Here is a 20,561-nt window from a genome sequence, read left to right on the forward strand (position 1 = left end):
TAGTGTTCTTCATTCCTTCCTTGATATGCTTTGTTTTGAGGCGAGTTTCTTCGCTAATGTTAAACTGGTTTCAATTGTTGAACTTAAATCTGTCACAGGAATTATGCCTCCCAAACCACTGATGAGAAGGGAGCAGATAGAGGGATCAGCAGCTGGTTCAGACTCCTTTGAACATATGGCTCGCTCTGCAAGAGAGCATCCTGTTCCTTTGTCAGAGCCCCGCATGATGTGGGGGTCAGACCCCTACTCCCATGCAGAACCTCAGCAATCTAGTTCTCCTCCCAAGGTGTTAGAAGAGCCTGACAATTTGAGGTAAGCCTGGGTCACCTACTCCTGCATGACACTTCCTCTGAGCCATACCTACTTAGGCACTTGGCTGTAAATTGCGTCTCAAACCAAGGGTTAAACTGACCAAGTTACAGCTGCTCTTCACAAAGGAGTTGTGGCTTGGGATGTACCTGGTGCCATGGTATAAAACAGCAGACATGTCTGCTCTGTAGTGCAGTACAGAAAGACAAGTTACCCCTTGGTTGAGGATCTTTAACCTAATCTCATGAATGGTAATTGCCATAATATTCCAATTTTCAGCTGGTGTTGTCCTGTTCTCTATCTGCTTTCTCCCTGTCAGAGAACTTCTGTCTGATGTCTATTGGTTTCAAAAGGGATGCATTAACTACAAAAAAAAAAAAAAAGGCAGAAACAGTCACTTTTGATGTTTGCAGTATTGTTATAGATGAATTCACAAGAAAATTTCTTTTAACATTTTATTAAAAATAAAAGCAAGCAACAGCATGCTGGGCTGGGGGAGCGAAATGCAAATGCTCTGCCTCACGGCACCCCTACAATTGCTTCTTCTATCTTACATAGCTACACCCTCTACATAAACAGGCTTATGCTAAATAAAGGCAGGGATATGATAATGAGCTCTTGGAATGGGTAGGATTTCCTTACTCGTGCGCATTCTGCTTGGTAGGGGTCTTCTTGGGGGTCGGTAGATGAAGTAAGGGGTCTTCCTCACAGTGTCTGCTGAATAACCCCACTCTTAAGCATGCGTTGTTCCTCAGGTTTCTTATCTGGAGACAACACATTCCACACATTCCTGGATAGAACTGGGTACCCAGTACTTATCTCTAGTCCGTCTCCTTCTTGGTTTTTGATGTGTCTGGTTAAAAGCGCACACAGCTCAGCTCCCTTTGTTCGAGTTTTTGAAATACACAGTCTCTTGCACTTTTCCACTTATCCTCAAAACAAGCTCCCTTGAACTTTAATGCTAGCTCATCCAGAGTTTTATACCTTTAACACAAATCATTATTATATCCCTCACAAGTATGATGAACGGTCAGAAACACTTCCTCTACATCTAAGTAGTACCCTAAAATTGACCTCTACAACTAGTAGCCATTATGAAAACTAATACAAGTTATTTCCTTGACACCCATCCGTCATAGAAATAGAAAATTACTTAAGTAAATACTTGTGAATAAAGTTTCCCACACACCACCCCCTAATGTTCTTTTTTGCTGGGTGCTTAGGTCTGAGGCACACTTGGAGCAAGAACGAGTTGCTGTGCCTGCCACTGCCTATCCAGTAGAACACAACCAGTTGGACTCTCATACGAAGACAGACTTTTTCAGAGAATCAGCAGAGGTGGAGGTACAAAAGTTCACAAGCAGGCCTTTGGAAGATGTACAACCTCTCCAAACTGACACACCAAACACAGCAGTTAACTTTGAAGGAGCAAACGAGAAAGTTACACGTAGCTCCCCAGAAGATTTGGTCCCTGTTGGGGAATGTCACTCTTCACTGAAGAGAAGCGTTTCCCATGGTTCAAGCCATTCTGTAAAGTCAGATGATCAGAGGAATGAGATGGCTGCAAATATCTCTAAAGTAAATAGCAGGCCGGTTGAGACAAAGGAGACAATTGAGAGACTTGAGGTTAAGCCAAAAAAAGAAATTTTGATCAGTAATAGGACATCAGAAGGACCAAAACCTGAAAAAACTTTCAAACCCAAGTCTGAAACAAGATGGGGTCCTAGGCCAGGTTATGGCAGGAGAGACGAAGGTGGTGATAGACCAGTAAGACGATCAGGTCCTATTAAAAAACCAGTGCTTAGAGATATGAAGGAAGAGCGTGAACAGAGAGAAGAACGTGAGCAGAGGAAGGAGAAGGAAGGAGAGAAGACAGCTAGTGAAAAAGCTAGCAAGTCTGAAAAAACTGACAAAAAGGAAGCACCTCAAGTGACACTGCCTCAGGCTGAGCCAGAGACATCTGCCTCCAGCAGTGTTCCTCTGGCTAAGACAATAACCCAGGATGCTGCTCCAACACCAGTAAGCCAGGAGAGCAGTCAAACTGAGACTGCAACTAAAGCTTCAGTTCAGCCACCCACACCTCCAGTCCAGCAGCAGCTACCAGCTGCCCAGACTGCTCCTCCACAGCTTCTCCCTGCAGTACAGCAGCCGCCTGCTCAACTGGCAGCACAGCAGCAGCCCCATGTTCAGCAGCCAGCTACTGCAGTGAAGGAAGAAAAGCAGACTGAGAAGGCAGTTAGCAAGGAGGTTGTAGAGAAACCACGCTTAGAAACCAGACCAGTAAAAAGAGAGCCTGGCTTACCACCTAGGACATACTGGAAAGAGGCTAGGGATAGAGACTGGTTCCCAGATCAGGGATATAGAGGCAGAGGTCGTGGGGAGTATTATTCTAGAGGTCGTAGCTACAGGGGTTCTTACGGAGGACGTGGTCGGGGCAGTAGAGGCCACAACAGAGAGTACCCACACTACAGGGATCCTAAGCCTAGATCAGATCACGTTCCTTCAGGGCCTGTTAGGCAAAGAGAAGAGAGTGAGACTCGTAGTGAGAGTTCCGACTTTGAAGTAATCCCCAAGCGGCGGCGACAGCATGGTTCAGAGACAGATTCTGACAGTGAAGTTCACGAAAGTGCAAGCGACACACTGCTCTCTGACAAAGACAGCCTGGTCAAAGGCAAGCACCCGAAAAGGGAAGAGAGAGCTGATGGCAAGAAGCCTCAAAAGCCCCTGTCCTTCAAACCTGAAAACAACATCAGGGTAGACAACAGAACCCTAGAGAAAACTTATATAAGAGATGATGACAACAAACCCAAACCAGGATTCCTTCCTAAAGGAGAGCCTTCTAGACGAGGCAGAGGGGGCATGTATAGACGTGGTGGCAGGGATCCTGGGGGGCGTCCTCCACGCCCATCTACAATAAGGAGACCAGCCTACAGAGACAATCAGTGGAACCCTAGGCAAACAGAGATGATTAAACCAGAAGATGGGGAGCCTCCAAGAAGAAATGAACATTATGGTCCTATACCAGTTGATAAAAGACCTCCGAAATTTGAGAGAAAGTTTGACCCAAATAGAGAGAGGCCACGAAGACAAAGGCCTGCTCGGCCTCCAAGGCAAGACAAGCCACCACGCTTTAGGCGCTTGAAAGAGAGAGAGGCCGCATCAAAGATCAGTGAGACAGTAGCCAGCTCATCAGTGAGTGCCACAGTTAACAGCACCGTCAGTGAGCCCTCCAGCACTGTGCTGGATGTGTCAGGAAGTAAGACCCCGGACTTGTCCAACCAGAACTCTTCAGACCAGGCAAATGAAGAGTGGGAAACGGCCTCAGAAAGCAGTGACTTCAATGAGAGACGGGAAAGGGACGAGAAGAAGACAACAGATGTAGCAGCACAGGTGGCTGCCAAGGCAGGAGAAAATGCTGGAGCTCCAAAAAGGGAAATAGCCAAGAGAAGTTTTTCTAGTCAGCGGCCTGGAATAGACCGTCAGAACCGACGTGGAAACAGTGGGCCAGCTAAGCCAGGGAGGAACTTCTCGGGGCCTAGGGGTGAAAGGCGGAGTGGGCCTCCACCCAGAAGTGGAAAAAGAGGGTGAGTACCAGCTTCTGTTGGTCTTGTGTTGTCTTCTCCTGGTTCAAAACCGTTAGGAGTTCAGATTTGTAGTATCTGTCAGAATAACACATGGCTCCTATAGCTATGTACTTCCTGTTTTATCCTGGTTATATACAGATGCTTGGAATACAGAGGTAAGAGAAGAGTATTCCTGTATGTATGCATAGTGTTGCAAAAAGCCTGATTAAAAGCAAATAGTGCTGTTTCTCAGAGCTGAGCTGTGTTTCTCAAGAGCTGGGTGCAAGCTGAAATCTTAAGGTGAGCAGACTTGCAGTTCAGTACATAGATTGCCACACTGTATTTGGCTTCTTGTATTCTTGGATCAAGCACCTAACACAGGTGAATAAGTTGAGAAGTACCTGCCATTGAGGCATACTTTTTCTCTACATGCTAAAAGTAGAACTTGATAGTTATCTAATGTTACTATTTGCCCACTGTTCTGTAGTCAAAATGCACAGTAGTCTGATAACCGGGAGGCAGGACAAGACTTTTCTTCACTGAGTGCCTACCCCTATATTCTAAGATTCTTGTGCTTATAGTTTGCTGTATTTGAAGTTCAGGTTTTGCCTGGCCTTAAGCTTGTGATCAGTGCTCTAACTTTTGAGTTAAAGCTGAGAGTTTGTTTAAGTGATGTGGTGTTAAAGCAAAATTTGGATGTTGCAGGTTCCACAACAATGTCAAAATGCTGTTAATCTGATTCTTACAGCTTCAGACAGTTTTTGGCAAATGAAACTGTGGAGCATGTATGCTGAACCTTTTATATATTTGCTTATATTGCATACTGTAAGCCTCTGGGGTTGGTTGGGGGTTTTTGATTGTTTGGGTGGGGTTTTGGGGGTTTCGTTTTCTTTGGGTTTTTTTGTTCATTGAAGGCTATACTTGAGGACTTTTTGCTAGTTGAGTTTTGGTGTGTCAGACCACATAGGGCAAGCCAGAGTCGACCTTAAAGTTACTTGTTTTTCTTTTTGGCAGCAGGTTATTTGATAGGTCCCCAAAATAGTTTCTCCTCATTGAGGAGCTGAAAGTAAAAGCCTGGAGCCTATTGAGAAGTTGCACAGTTGATATTTGCAGCCCTATAATGTGATCTGGATTAGATTAACTCCTTTCTGAGTCTTCTCCGTGGTTAGTTGTTAATTTTACCTTTTGTGGTTTTCTTATGTAGGCCATTTGAAGAGCAGACAGCAGCTGTCCCTGGTGTTGATCCCACCAATGGCACCTCTTTACATCAGGAGGACGGAGCTGTTACTGCCACAGGACAAAAAACCACCAAGGATGCAAGTGGCAAAAAGAGAGAAGAACCTAAGGCTGGTCCAAAGAAGCCCAAGGAAAAAGTGGATGCTTTATCTCAGTTTGATCTTAATAATTATGCAAGTAAGTACTGTAATATGCTGAATTTTGACCCCTGCTAGCTTTCCTGCATGTAGAGCTAGATGTTTGAAAGCTTACCAAAAAGGAAAGGTGATTTTTTTTTTTTAAACACCAAAATAATTGTGTACTTGAGTATTGCCACCTTTGTCATATGTAATTCACAATATCTGTGCCTCTGAAAGGTGGCAAATCTCATTGTGTTTTTATATTTGGATAAGAACACTTATGTTCACCTGATCTTATCTCAGTCATTCAGACCATTTTCCACCATGGTCTGATAATTTGTTTAACCTTCATAAGTGAAGGCATATCATTGATAAGCTTACAGCTGATATTCAGGAAGGCTGTTAATTATTCATTATGATGTTTTAGTTCTTACTTCCTGGAGATTTTGGCACAGGAACCTCCAATTTTTCAGTTCTTAAAGAATAACTGCTTGTGTTCAAACTCAACAACAAAAACATTTGGTAAGCAGAAGCTTACCTTTAATCAGGGCCACAGTTTGTGTCTGTGGGAAAACTGCTTCCACTCTGAATCAGATTTGACTTGGTGTGCTGCATCTGAAGATATTAAAACAGCAGCATCTATACCTTTCCTTTTTCTATAGGTGTTGTGATCATTGATGATCACCCTGAAGTGACAGTACTTGAAGACTCCCAATCTAACTTGAATGATGATGGTTTCACAGAAGTGGTGTCTAAGAAGCAACAAAAACGTTTGCAAGATGAAGAGCGCAGAAAGAAGGAGGAACAAACAGTGCAGGTACAAGACCAGCATTTATAGTGGGAAAGAGTTCCTTGCATTACTGGGAATGTTGTGAAGTGTGCAGAATGTTCTTTCAGAAAAAACCCTATATTTTCACCTTATAAATATAACTAGATAGTTCTGTTAATAGTAAAACCAATTTTTACTTAGTCATCTTAGGATTCCATACTTTCTGATTGGACACTGTCAGACAGGTGGAGCTGGCAAACCAAAATGATCATTTTTCATACTGTGATAAAGATTTATGCTATTGCTTGTATTTCAGTTCATTCAAAGAGGAAAATGGATGAAAAGTCATTACTTTTGTAGTTAAATACCCTTAGGCTTAATCTGTTTGCTTTTTGATACTACAGAATGTACAATTGGTTGTCCATACAGACTATCACCTGTGAGAATAAAATCGACTTCTCCTTACAGGTTTGGACCAAAAAGGGATCAAGTGAAAAAGGCCGAGGTCAGAATTCCAAGCTTCCACCCAGGTTTGCCAAGAAGCAGCAGCAACAGGCAGCAGCTGCAGCTGCGCAGCAGGCACAAGCTCAGGCACAGCCTCCTGGTCCGACACAGACTCCAGGCCAGCCACAGACTGCTGCTCAGCCGCCAAACCAGACAGCAGGAGGGACAGGCAGTGCAGAATACACAGCGTCGGGCAAAGTTCTGCAAAACACCCAGGCTCACAATGGCCTAGGAGCTGAGTTATGGGAAAACAAGGTGCCTCCTACAGCAGTTCTAAATGACATCTCCAAAAAATGTAAGTGGTGTCTTTGGGGTTTGGGGTGGGAGCAAGTGTTGCGGTTAAAGAATGCTGATTGCCAGCTCTCTTGATGTCTCATTTGTGCCTGCAAATTTATTTAGCACAGGGAATATGGGATAGCATTCCCAAGCACAGTGTTGTAGCTTATGAATGCCTCTGGAAGGAGATTTTTGCAGTGTGGTATTGCCTAGCAGTCTATGTTATGTTCTTCATTCACTATGAAAGAACAGGTGTCACTGCCTTCAGGAATCTGTTTTGTCAGGCTTGGTCATGCTTCCAAACATGATTGCCCCAGCTAAGCAGGGAGCATATTGTTAACTGCTGAATAGGTTAAGCGTTTCTAACCAAAGCTTGTTTAATCAGAATGTTTTTCACTAGATGATCAGTCAATCAGTAGTTGATTGCATTTAGCAACACTGGGGTTGTGTTTGTTTTGTTTTTTTTTTTTTTAAACTCTCTTTTTGTCTTAATTGTCAGTGGGACCCATTAGCCCACCTCAGCCACCTTCAGTTAGTGCTTGGAACAAGCCTTTGACATCTTTTGGTGCGGCTACATCTCCAGAGGTAAGAATGAAGGGAAGAAGAGTAGCTGTATGTGAAGTTTACCCAAATGATATCTCATTGGGATCAAGTACAGACGATCCATTTATTCAGGCTTGCACATACTTAAACTACTGCATCTAGAATTCTCTGAAGTCAGGCGATAGTACAGACTCAAAGGGTAGAGATTACTGCTTTTGTGATTGGAGCATGGAAAAACTGTTCTTAAACTCAGCTACTGACAGGCACCTGCTGATCACTGTTGTGCAGTGCATTCTAAAGTAAAAATATTGCCTACTTTGATTGCCAGCACTTGGGTGTAGAGTTCAGTAATGTAGGCAAAACCAGCATGTCTCCAAAGAAGTAAATATCCCTTCTTCAATCAGAGACACAAAAAGCAGTAGATGCTTTCTAACTATATTAGCTCTATTTACCCCATGGAATTTGCATAACCCTATAGTTAATGGTTTAAGTCCTGTGATTTTTGTTTTCTTGACTTTTTTTGGTCTTTGTTGCTCTTAGAAAATTTTAGCTTCATTAGGAGATTTGAAAATATTTTTTAATTTCTTATTGCTCTTTCTGAAGTGAACTTCCATGAGAATCTTGTGAACTTCAATCTGGACATTTTGATATTGCACTTACCTCTCTCTTCCTCTGCCACTTCATCATCTTGATCTTGTTTATTGTATTTCTTTGCTGGTCCTTTTTTCCTCTCCTTACTCTTGAATTTGTATAAACAGTAGGAACCTTATGAAGAGCAAGCATACCTTCATACATTCTTTATTCCTCCAAATAATGCTTTTGCTAGCAGAAGGTAAATGTGGTTATTTTAGTGGTTTTCAGCTGAGTGTATTTTGTGCTCTGAACCAGTGACCTTTTACTGTTTACTGTTTGGTTTTTTTTTTTTAATTAATTAAATATTTACCTTTTAACTAGGGGACAAAGCCTGGGCAAGAAGGTGGAGTTGATCTTGGTATAGAAACCATTCAGTTTGGAGCCCCAGCTTCCAGTGGCAGCGACAATGAAGTTGGCCCCGTGCTTTCTGAGAAGTCCACTGACAAGCTACAAGAACCAAAAGAGCAAAGACAGAAACAGCCTCGGGCTGGCCCCATCAAAGCACAGAAGGTAAAAGGTCATGTCTTCAGTACATACTTTTAAACTTAAAGAAGTTCCATTAAAAAGAGGTCTCAAATAGTAGAACATAATATTCGTTCAGTTCCCTGAAAATATCATGGAGAGAAGATGGGAAATTCAGTTCAAGAACCAAGCATAAGTAAATGGCATCCTAGCCCACTAGTCTGTCTGATTCTGTTGGAACAAGGAATGTGGCTAGAGCAGGCCTGGGATTATGAAGTTGTGATAGATTTGTTGGGATGTGGTAGGGCGTTTTGGTTTTGTTGTCTAGTTTTGGGGGTTTGGTTTTTTCTTGACCTTACTTTGCTCAGTCTTTGAGCTCTGTTTTGAAGCAGATGTTCTGTTTCTGCCCTGGCTATATATTGTCCAGTTTCACTAGTCTTCCTGTTACCGTGCCTGCTTTACCTGCCTCTGCATGATGCATGGTGCCATGCTTAGTTCTGCAGCCAGCTTACCAAGATGAGTAATACAGCAGGCTGCAGAAAAAAGTGGTTTGGGGGAATATTAGAGCTATGGATTTGAAGTCTCAAATTCAAATGCACTGATGTCTGGATAATTAGTGGTTCTTCATGTTAATGAAACAGTTTCCTGTTATTTCTACTCCCATGCATACTGATCTGTGTATCATCAGCACTTGGCACCAACTTCATTGCTGGTTCTGTGGCCAGCAGATTGAGAGGGGTGATTCTGCTATTGTGAGCCCCCCCTGCAGTACTGTGTTCAGCTCTGCTGAGTCCCCAACACAGAGACATGTGTGTGTGAGGGTCCAGAGGAGGGCCATGGAGATGATCAGATGGCTGGAGCACTTCTTCTGTAAGGACAGGCTGAGGGAGTTGGGTCTGTTCAGCCTAGAGCGAGGCTCTAGGGAGCCTCACCTTGTAGTGGCCTTGCAGTACCTGAAGGTGACTACAGGAAACCTGAGGAGGTTCTATTTATAAGGGCCTGTGGTGATAGGAAAAGGGGCAATGGGCAGGGTAGGTTTAGATTGGACATTGAGAAGCTCTTACTATGAGGATGATGAGACACTGGCATGGATTGCCCAGAGAAGTTGCAGACGCCTCATTCTAGAAGCGTTCAAGACCAGGCTGGATGAGGCTTTCAGCAAACTGGTCGAGTGGGAAGTGTCCCTGCCCATGGCAGGGGTATTGGAACTGGGTGATCTTCAAAGGTCCCTTTGAACTCAAGCCATTCTATAATTCTTAATCCCAGAAAGAGGTGGTTGTGGCAGACAAACTTGAGTGGTGATTTACAGTAGAACCAGCTGTTCAGTTCCTCTTGATATCTGAGATTTAGCAGAGGTCTTGATGTAATTAAAGCCCTTTTATTTTTCTAGACCCAGTGTTTCTTTGTGTGCACTGGTGGTTTGGGGGTTTCTTGGTTTTTAAAAAAGCTGAAATCTGCAGTCATGCATTTAATTCTACATGAGGGACTCAGTAGGTACACTGCAGTTAATGGGTTTTTATTGCAAAAATATGAAATGGGTGGGTGCATCAGGGAAATACGCAATAGTTAATACTACTGAAAGCTAGGCTCTGCTAGCCTCCTAAGGGTACCACATTCCTTTGGGAAACTCCACCCTCTCCAAAGACATTGTCTTGTAGTCTTTGTCCACTCCTGAAACAGCTGGTTTGTATTTATAGAGACAATACCAGCAGCTTCTGTCTTTCCACTATCAAAGCTTAAGGAATAGGATTTTAAGGACTGCCTTTAAGGCATTATTGTGCTGCTCTGTAGTGAAGTGGGCTGAGTAGTCTCAGCCAGAAAGGCTATTTAAACAGCAGAGCATTGAGGTTCCCTGAGGCTCTTCACTCCGTTTTAATTCACCAGCACAAAGAAGAACTACTAAATTGCAGAAGTTCTTCCAGCCATGGTGTCTGCAGTATAAGGGAACACTTGCGTGTAGGTGTTTTCTTTTTTCTGAGTATCCATCGTACATCAAGATATCTTCAAAGGAAGGTAGAGTCTTCTGTTCTAGTTTCCTGGGGCCCTGTAAAATCCTGGTTCTATGAAAATTAAACTAACCAGTGTGTATATGAAGTCTCGTGGCTTCTATACTTTTTTGTGTTTTTCTTATCAAGCTATAAGTTTTAACTGGATCTTATTCTAGTTGAACTCTACCTCTTCACATAAAACAGGTATTGCTTGAAAACAAAATTTTAAAGTCCCAGTGTTCAAAATGAGTGCTTTTCATGTATGTCTGGCTAATCTCAGTTAATCTCAAATGATTTATCTTTTAGAAAACGTTTACTCTTTGGGAAAGCTTTGTTAGATTTCAACAGTATTATTTTAAGCATGTTAAAATATTTATATGATGTAAAATATGGGAGGAAGATATAACTGACAAGTTAACACTAACTTAGCTTCCAGACTTGAGTCCGGTAGAAAACAAAGAGTATAAACCTGGTCCTATTGGGAAAGAACGTTCTTTAAAGAACAGAAAGGTGAAGGATGCCCAACAGGGAGAGCCTGAGGGACAGGAGAAGCCATCTCCCACCTCTGTCAGAAGTCCAGAACCTGTCACTACAAAGGAAACAAAAGCACCAAGTGAACTGACCACGGAAATAGGAACGATGATATCTGTGTCTGCTCCTGAGTTTGGAACGAGCACAAAGGTAAGAAAAATACTGAGAAATTGCTGCGTACTGTTTGTAAAATATGGTGACAGGGATTTAATTGACACTTGGTTGCCTGCTGGTGGTAGTTACAGGAACAGCATAACCCAATGAATGGCAGATCCAGAACACACTGGCACTGCTTGAACTAAACAGTTCCTCTGGAAGTGGTATGGAGACATGCTATTTGTCATACCTTGTTCAGAGATCAACTTGGAAGGTTTTAATTTTTTTTGCTGCCTTATGAATGTGAAAACTCTGTCCTGAGCCTTCCTGTGGCAAGTTGTGCTGAAGGCTGGTGTAGGCAGATTGTGTAAACTGGGATATATCTGATTTATATGCAGGATGAGCGCTTGGCTTTCGGCAGAGAACTGTAGTGCACTGTTGTTGGGTGAGTGCAAGGATGACCTGAAGCTGTGAACCAAGTCCTGTTCTGTGGAAAAAAAGAAATCTCTAAAGTAGGGAGATGCTAAAGCATTGCCTAAAGCTTGGTTAGTTTGCCTAAAGGATCTGTATGTCAGCTTGTGTTGGCTTGGATGTCATCGAGGTATCCCTTGCAGGACTTCAGGATGTTACTATAGTAGTCTGCATGGAATTCCCCTGACTTATTTCTAACTGCGTAACAGTGAGATGGTGATTTGCTGTCAGGACTCAATTGTTCTACAGGTCAGTTCTTAGCTGTGGTGCTCTGATAGCACTGGCTGATAACATCCATGGAAGTGTGCTCTCCTTTTCATCTACAGACTGGTGTGAGGACTGCCCTCGCTATGGCAGTGTTGTCTTGAGCAACAGCTGTGGTTGCCATATTTTGGATGTAAAGAAACTGAGCAGTTTGAATAGCTACTGGTTACACTGTTTTGGTGAAGGAAAAAGTGCTTCTTGTATGTTTGCAAAGCAGTTTGGTGAGTTTAGACTCGTTCGTTGCATGCTATCTCGGTTCCCCTTTTCCTACTCTTGAGCAGAAATTTTCTGATGCCGTTTAGGAAAACCAACCCTCTGCAAAACTTACAGTAATAGTTGAAGAATCTAAAATGCAAATCACTCTCAAATTATCTTTGTCACCTGCAGTTAAGAGACAAGACAGTTTTGGCAGCTTGCCAAGGTGTGACTCAAGCAGAAGGTGCTATCTCAATGAAGTGTTGTTACACTGAAATGTTAAGGAGAGTGTTTGCTTCCAACATGGTAGCTGCAAACTTAATTTTCCACTGGAATGGCAAATTCTGAAAAAAAATACAGTACTGGGATTTCTCGTTCTTCCTTGCAGTTTCCATCTTGTAAATTGATGTGAATAGTTAATGTTGATACCAGAAACAGATGATCACCAGCTTGCTGAAGTTTTTGATAAGAGGGTTGCTTGTCTCTGTCATGTGGTTTCTCACTGTCTTTCAAGCTCCTGTGATCAGAGGTCAAGATAACTGGAGATGCTGCTTCTAAGCCACATACAAAATACAGAATGTATCTTCTATTGATTACTCCAGGTTAAACTTGATGTGGAGTAGCTCTACTAAAATAAGCATAATTTTCCTCTCTGTAGTTGTAGTTTTAAAGTATGACATCTTCAAAGGGGAAGTCTGAATTTTGTGCCTTTCTGGCCTTAGTTAAACATGGGTTGCCAGGGTTCTTTTGAACTAACACAGTATTAAGGTGCCAAGCTTCGGTCTTCTGGAGGGAAGACCAGAGTGAAAAGAAACTTTCCAGTTTATGCTGGACATGAAAATTCCGAATAACTTCCTCACTAAGTTGTTGCTAATAGAAGAATTTAACAATAGGCCTAAATATTCCTGTCTCAAGATTTGCTTTTAAATTCCTTTGTTATGAGTAGTTCCCAGGGCATCAGTAAGTTGTTTTTTCTAGGAAAGGGATATGGTTGTATTTTATATTTAATTCTATGAAAATTGAACCGACAACCTGCAGATCTGTTGGATAAGGAAAGCTTCTTCTAGATTTTGCAGGAATAAAAAAGCCTTGCTTCTTTTTTAAGTGACTTAAAATAGATTCAAACAGTGCTCCAGCCTTGGAGTTCCTGTATTCATTGCAGCTGCTTTTTCTTGTCTTTGTCCTCTTTCCATTGGTTGTTAATGAGGGAAGAAGTGATGACATCTCTGATCTGTTGTTTGAATGGCAGGTGTTGAAGTTTTAGCACACCTACACCTTTTGACACTCTTGAACCAACATCCTTCTCAGAGGCTACTGCTCAGCTTCCAGGAAGGCACACTTTCTGTAATGTATTTGATGATTTAAAATGTCTGTAAAAGTCTAGCTAGCTATCCTCCTTCAGAAGCAGAAGCTTTGTAAAACTATTCCATCCATCACAAAATAAACACTTTAAGAAGAGCATGTGAATTTAATCATACAAGACTGTTTTACCTTAGAGAAACTATATAAATATAAATTGACTCATACTGGTGAGGTGCTTAAGATTAGAACATAAGCATGGTGCCCTGAAGCAATTTCAGCTGTTTCTCTTGAGTGTTGCAGTATTTTTGGAGAAAAGACAATCTGATGTTTAAGTCTGAATCAGGTAAAAAACCTTAGACCTTGCCTTTCCCAACCCTAGCATCTCAAAAGTTTTGGAGCTTTCAAATCACAGGAGGGATCAATACCTGGTTGTGGACATGGCAGTGAAATGTCTGCACAGGTACCTAATAACAACTGTCTAAGATTATATCTAAAAGGCCACATTCCCACTGTGTTTAAGAGTAAATTTTGAGTATCTAACAAGCTCTCTAGTTTGGGTGGTTTTACATAAATTTGGAATAAATGTAATAGCTGATTAAGCCTACATACTAATGTGATTCTTTATAGCAAGGTTAATTCTGAGGTCTGCCATGTCCCTTTGTTCATAAAGTCACTTCAGGTTTTGTCATCTCTTCTTTCTGGAGAAAGTTTGCTGATTCTTTTTCTTTAGGTATAAATAGCTTGTAGATAAAAAAACCATGTGTGGTTTCTTGTTATTAGTACTGTTACTAGTTTATCATAAGTAATTTCACTTCTTCAGTAAAACAGTTGTACAGAAGAATCACTTTAATTGAACTACAAAGGCTTCTTAGACTTACTGTACCAGTAAATGAAGTATGATGGTTAACCTACAGTTTATGGAGTAGTAGTGTTATGGCTAAAGCATTGTCTTACCTGCATGTTCAGCATGGAACTTGTGAGGTGGTTCAGCATTGCACATGCACTTCTAAGAGCATCAGAGTTAATGTAATGGTTTGGTTTTCAGCACTTCTATGCTGTAAATTTCCAAAGTCAGAAAGCTAGCAATAGTTGTAATCTGATTTCTTTTGTAAGGAATTTTAATAACGTCATATTAAAAACTTCCTCTTTCTTATGCAGTAAAGCATCATTAGATAACTAGGAAGCAAAGTACCTTGTTGGAAGGACCTTGTGATTAAAATAACCTCATGTGCTTGCCATATTTTACCCAAGTGTAGGTTGCCTGTTGGAATCAAATACAAGCCTGCAACTTGCAGGCTTGTGTTTGTACTTGCAGGTACTTTGGATTGCAGGAAACGTCTTGTATTTCACCAGCTTAACAAGTGAGGGAAGTAACTAAATGGAGAAAATACTGTGTTTCCTCATTGTGTCCTCTTACCTGATTATGGTTTAGTTCGTTGTTCTAATCTTTACCAAAATGAGCTCATACTTGTCATGAGGGTTCTTTGTTATTTGCCAGTTAGTATCTTGATGCTTTAGCTGCTCTTTTAGAAGACATTGTCTTAGGCCTGAGGCTAGATTGTGTGCACTTTTTAAATAGCTTGTCACTGTACCAATCAGATGCAATTAAACAAGCCTGATGTGGTTTGTGCCTTCAAAATCATTGTGTGGGCAAATCCAGGCACTCATCAACAGTCCTGCTGCTAATTTGCTCTTCAGTTCCTTCTTGCAGTTTGGTTCTGTAAAAATGATAGAGCCTTTGCTGGGCTTTAGAAATGTAAAACTTTGGAGTTTGCACTGCTTGCTGGAGAGTGTATCTTGGCTAATTCAGGGTCACACTGTTCATCTAACAAAGTCTGTGGGTCAGGTTCTGTTAACACCTGTTTGCCTGTCCAGAATACAGTGACAGAATCCCAGAACGTTAGGGACTGGAAGGGACCTACAGAGATCCAAAGCAGGATCACCCAGGGCAGGCTGCAGAGGAGCAGTGCTCAGCATGGCTTCACGTGTGTAGCAGTGCCTTTGTTTGTGCATGGTAGGTCATTCTCCAGAGAGCTGGCAGTGTTATCCATGAAAACTTTCATCAGGCAGTTTATACTTACAACTGCAATAGTCACTGGCTACAGCTAGGTCCATGGAAGTGGGCCTTGTTTATTGAGCACATAAACATCTGCTTAACTGTGACAAGCTTCAAGAAGAGCCTCTGGTCAGAGTGGAAATTTCAGTCCTTGTCTTCCTTGAAATCACTGCTCAGAATTTGGGAGGTAGACTTCACTATTCAGGGAAACTGAGTCTTGTGACTTCTCAGAGACTTGACTTCAAGGAAAGAAAACTGTTTTGCAAATTGCAACCATCCCTATATGTTCTTCTGAATTGGAGGGCTTTGCTTGTCATAGGTTTACCAAGAAATGTCTGTATTTATTTAAAGCAACAGAAATCTTTCAGCTAATATATTTTACTTTTTAAATTGGCTAAAACTGCCTGCAGAGGGATAAAGCATCTTGGGTGACAGATGGTAATTGGTTATGCCACCACAGTTAGGTATGTCTAGTGCCCAGGCATTACATCACTCTATAGTCTTGCCTTGCAGCCTGGGTTTTGACTTGTTTCCGGATGTACATTGTGAGGTCACGAGGCAACCTGTAATTACTCTCCCAAGATCTCTTCTGATCTCAGTAGCAATTCAGCAATGATTGCTGGACATGCCTCATTTTAAAAAAAAAAAAAAAAAAAAAAAGGGGGGGTGTGTGAAATTCTAATCTTCTGTCACTTAGTGTGCTCCTTCTCTACAAAGGCTGACATCTGCCCAAGAAATTTAAATCTCATTTAGGTAAGGGAGATATTTTAATGGAATTATTTTTCTTCACAGGAGTCTGTAACAGACTACACTACACCTTCTTCTCATCCTAACACAGTGGCTACTAGCACTACAAAAATGGAGGAGACTTTGGTGACGAACGTAAGTCTATTGCAGTGATCGTCTTGACTTTGAAGACAAGAAAATATTTTCATGCTTCTTGTGAAGCACCAAACAGTGCCTTCAGTAAACAAGTCACTAGGGTTTCTTTCATGTTAACTAGCTGTGCATTATCCAGTGGTCTTACTCTGAAGGACACTGGGTTTGATTAGTGTCTGGTCTGGAATTCTTCAGGGATTTTCTTGTATTTTGAACTACCACAATAAGCTAAACAGCATAGAAAGCAGAGATATTTCTAGGAACAATTCTAAGACGGCTAAGGGAGGAAATACACTCTCAGAACTTTAACCTGGCACCAGTAGCAAAGCTCTATAGGTGAGTTTGGAGAGACGCTTTTACAAGCAAAGCAATTTTGAGCTGTAGCCTGAAATAATGCCACCTGTATATGCAGTGAGTAGCTTAATGGTTTCTGAAAGCAGACAGCAGGCTTTCAAGTTGTTCAGCTGCTGCTGAGAGGAGGTATTTGCAGTCCTCATAAAGCCAGTGATCCTGAACTGTGTGAGTGTGGTACAGTGATTGAGAAGACAAGCTGGGTTGTGACTTAGAGTGAAATAAGGTTTGTCTTGAGTATGCTGTGGTGTTAGGGAACTTGGATCTTGTGACTTTTGTTGTTGAAGCAGCAGAAATAGAATTAGCTCAGAGCTGAGTCACTTGTTGATTGGGGGAGGAAAGAATCACAGTAGGATCTCAGTTTTTTTATGACAGTTTCTTGTGAATTCCATCTAGGAAGTGTTTTTTCAACTTACTGCAGCATCCTTGAATTCAGTTTTGAAGCAATACTGGTTGAACTTCCTCTTCTGCTGGATTTTCTTGTGGTGGTATGGTTTCTGTCTTTGGTGGTTAGTGTGGAAGAATGAATTCTTTTGTTAACAATGTCAGTGTATGCTCTCCTATGGCAAGTTGGAATTGGATTTCCAACACAGGAAAGAGGGGCTCCTGGCCACAAAGCATCTGTGCTCTCACCTGCTTCAAAGCTTCAATATCTCTGTCTTTTGGATTAGCCTTAGCTCATCCAGTGGAAGTCCTCTAGCTGTGCTCTGAATTGAGAAAGAAATGGTTAGCAGTAATAGACTGGCCACTGAGGAGTTCTGGTACGTTTCATTTAAAACATCTAGGAAATCCGTCAGCGTTTTCTTAGGCAAAAACAGCCATAACATGATGTCAAATTTATTTCCTGAAGTTTCAATCTTTCATCTTTTGAAAAGCAAGATAACCGAATTCAGTTATTGATGGCAAATCTGGTTTGGTTTGTTTCATGGTCCTGTGACTTTGAAGGTTCATAGCTTCCTCTTTTCAGAAATGGCATCTCGGGACTCAAGGCCACAAAGCCCCATGTACTGTATCGGTACAAGAGGGGTCAGACTTGGCTTGGGAAGAATTTTTGCATACCAGTAAACTGAAACTGTACTTTCAAGTAAATCCCAACACAGAAAATTGGTATTTGTCTATGCAGAAGGCATGGATACTTAAGAAGCTTAATCTTCAACCTCTTAAAGAGATATGAGAAGCATCTCAGCATCTGCTGAATGGTCTTTTCCCACCTACCAAATTTTTGCCTTTATCAAAATTTCCCTGCCAAATGCTCAAGCCTTGAAGAAGTTGTAGCTCACATAATAAAGCTTGAGCTTTGCTTTTCTGGGGCTTTTGTAGTAGACATAGTTAGAATGTGATGTGTGTTGCCTGCCTTTCAGGTGCCCCTGCCCCACACCCTTCCCCTCCCTAGGAGGGAGACTCTACAACAGAGCTCCAGCCTAACTCCAGTTTCTCCCGCTACCGTCGACCTCACCCTCAAGGTATGTACCACATCCCTCTAAGGGTCCTTTTCTTGCATGAAGGGGAAAAAGTTAATGGAGAACTTGCTGGTGAACCTTTTTTTTAGAGCCTTCCTTTGTTTCTTCTGCTGAACTGCTTTTGCATTTAAATGGATGGCTGAAACACAAGACTATCAAAGGATGCATTTAAATTACAGTCTCTAACCCCATTTTGCATTAACACTTGGCATCTCAACCAATCTTGGCTCCCACTGCCCTGGAAAAAAATGTTGTACCATAGTGTTCATGATGAACCATCAGAATCTGACTAAAGTTTTTAAAGAGTTTAGTTTAGAGTGAGTTGCCTGTTTTGGTATTAAGGGCTGGAAGGAGTTGCTTGGTAAGCTGAGCTTGATTTCTTAGCTGTAAGTTTTGGTGCAGTGATAAAGTGGTTTGGAGTTGGATGGCTAAAGTGCTAAGTTATGAAACGTAGATGGTGTGTTGGTGTCTATGAAGGGCAGTTTGATCAGCTAGTCAGAATGTGTTTTGTTGTGTTATAAATGTTCTGTTGCTTTCTGCTCTCCAGTGTAGAGCAGGTGTGTAGAATATTTTGAATGGTACTTTCCCATTTTGTTGGGTTTTGGACTGTGTGCATTGTGTAACTCACTAACAGAGTTGGGCTCTAGCTTTGCTATTGTATCTTTAGAAGGTTTTGGTCTTTTTTTTCTTATGTTGTAGATCTGCTTTGGGGTTTACTGCAGGTGATTGAACTGGTAGAAATAATTGCAGTTGCTTCTAGTCTTAAGGAAGAGTGATGTTGGAACTTAGTGCCTCTAAATTTGTAAAAGAAGTAATGAAGCTAGGGATTGGATGCAGAACTGACACATTGGAGAAACCTGCTTTCCAGTTCCAGTGAGATTTGTGTCTCACTAGCATGGTTTGATAGCTGCTTGTTCATGTTCTCTACAGGTGATAGTTATTAATGATCTCTTGTTTCACTTTATTTCCTGAAAAGATCTCTAAGATCACTTTGAAACATTAGACAGCAAAAAAAGGGGAGAGGGCTGGAGAAGGACAAGTAATTAAACAACTACAACAACATAACCTTTTTCTTGTGTATAAGTTTCCATATCTGACTTTCTGGCGCCTGAAAGGATTTTCCTAAAAGAGTAGCCTCTAACTGTTCAGCAGCTGGATGTCTGATTCCCATGTAATGCAGGTAGGAATGTTTCTGTAGCCTGATGCTGTGAAGAATGTGACACAGCTTGGTTACAAAGCAAACTGCAGTGTTTGTGTTACTCATCCTGCAGGTTTTCTCTGGTGTTGTGTTGATGATTTGATTGCTTTCTCAGTTGATGATAGATCTTGGATCTGCACTAACAAAGTATGTTGAAGAGCAATTTTTTGAGGCCACCTTGAGAAACACTAAGCAAATGGAAAGACATTTGGAAGCAGCTTTATCTCTAATTTCTCTATTCCAGCCACTGGGGCTCTACTTCCTTTTTGCAGATGCTGAAGGCAACAAGCTTGTTTCAAAGCATACACCGAAACTGTCACTTTCACAGCAGGCCTTCTGGTCCAGACAGAACAGAGCTCTTTGTCATGCTCTTTTCGGTATCATCTTTATTTCTTTTAAACAATACTTCTGGAACAGCAGAGAGGAAAGCATTTTCCTTCCTTCTCTTACAAACAAAAATCTTCAGGTTCTGCCTCTGTAAAGGAATGGTCTTAGTACCTCCTCTTTCCTCTATCCCCTGTCAGAAAGCTGTCTGTAAGGAGACTTGTCAGGGGAGCTCAGCTGTGATTGCTCCTGTAGCTTGATGTCATTCTACTAGGGTGTATGTGTAAGGCGCTCATAAAGGAAGGCTTGTTGAGGTCTCTGGTTTCCCTGGAGTAACTTTGCTAAAGACTCCTTTACTTAGGCAGACATCCTCTTAAGGACTTAGATGATGGGGCTAATGGTAGGTAAGGATCTGAGCAAAAGAAAGTCCAAAACAATCTGAGCTGCCTGACCCTCTTCCATGTGCCAGGGTTCCATCTAAAATTCATCTGAGGCATCTGGTCCAGAACCTGATATATTTCAACTTTCCTTTTCTGGCATCCTTAAAGATATGCACATTGGTATTTGTCTCTAGTTAAGTTTTTGGATAATATGTACTGGGCCATTATTGCAATATGAAAGTCCCAATGAGTCAAGGGTGATGAGAAGCCTCAAGCAATGGTGTCCAACCATTTTTGCTCTTCTTTCCCATACCAAAGCAAGCAGTGAGGTTCCAGGGCTTTCCCCAGCTTCACTTAGTTTAGAGCCTTTGACTCCTTCATAATCTGGTCTGTAGATGGTGCTGCATCGGTGCTCCTAGAGTACTAATCTTTCTTGCATCTTTTTTCTGGCTCAAGAAATTAGAGGTTGTTAAGGAGCTTCTAAAAGCAAAGCTGTTAGAAAGATCAGGACTGTTTGTTACATGCCCTTTACTACAAACTGAAGTATGTAGACTCCAGCTTTTGTTTTCAATAGTTTCTTCAGGACATCATGAAACTCGCTGAACATAGTAGAAGCTTACATGCTTTCTGTAGTCAGACATTCACAGATACT

At 41.7% G+C, this 20,561-nt stretch overlaps 1 protein-coding gene across 1 annotated transcript in view; it reads left to right on the forward strand.

Annotated features, from left to right (window-relative positions):
* The window catches only part of PRRC2C (proline rich coiled-coil 2C), a 53,141-nt gene that overhangs the window by 16,688 nt on the left and 15,892 nt on the right, over positions 1 to 20,561 (forward strand). The window contains exons 14-23 of the mRNA XM_054384508.1: positions 99 to 312; positions 1,533 to 3,893; positions 5,077 to 5,285; positions 5,890 to 6,044; positions 6,465 to 6,795; positions 7,276 to 7,361; positions 8,274 to 8,462; positions 10,832 to 11,083; positions 16,110 to 16,199; positions 17,909 to 18,010. Coding sequence (XP_054240483.1) covers positions 99 to 312; positions 1,533 to 3,893; positions 5,077 to 5,285; positions 5,890 to 6,044; positions 6,465 to 6,795; positions 7,276 to 7,361; positions 8,274 to 8,462; positions 10,832 to 11,083; positions 16,110 to 16,199; positions 17,909 to 18,010 — 3,989 coding nt within the window. The remainder of the gene's footprint in view (positions 1 to 98; positions 313 to 1,532; positions 3,894 to 5,076; positions 5,286 to 5,889; positions 6,045 to 6,464; positions 6,796 to 7,275; positions 7,362 to 8,273; positions 8,463 to 10,831; positions 11,084 to 16,109; positions 16,200 to 17,908; positions 18,011 to 20,561) is intronic.

Source organism: Indicator indicator, chromosome 10 (assembly GCF_027791375.1).
Source record: "Indicator indicator isolate 239-I01 chromosome 10, UM_Iind_1.1, whole genome shotgun sequence".
Taxonomy (NCBI): domain Eukaryota; kingdom Metazoa; phylum Chordata; class Aves; order Piciformes; family Indicatoridae; genus Indicator; species Indicator indicator.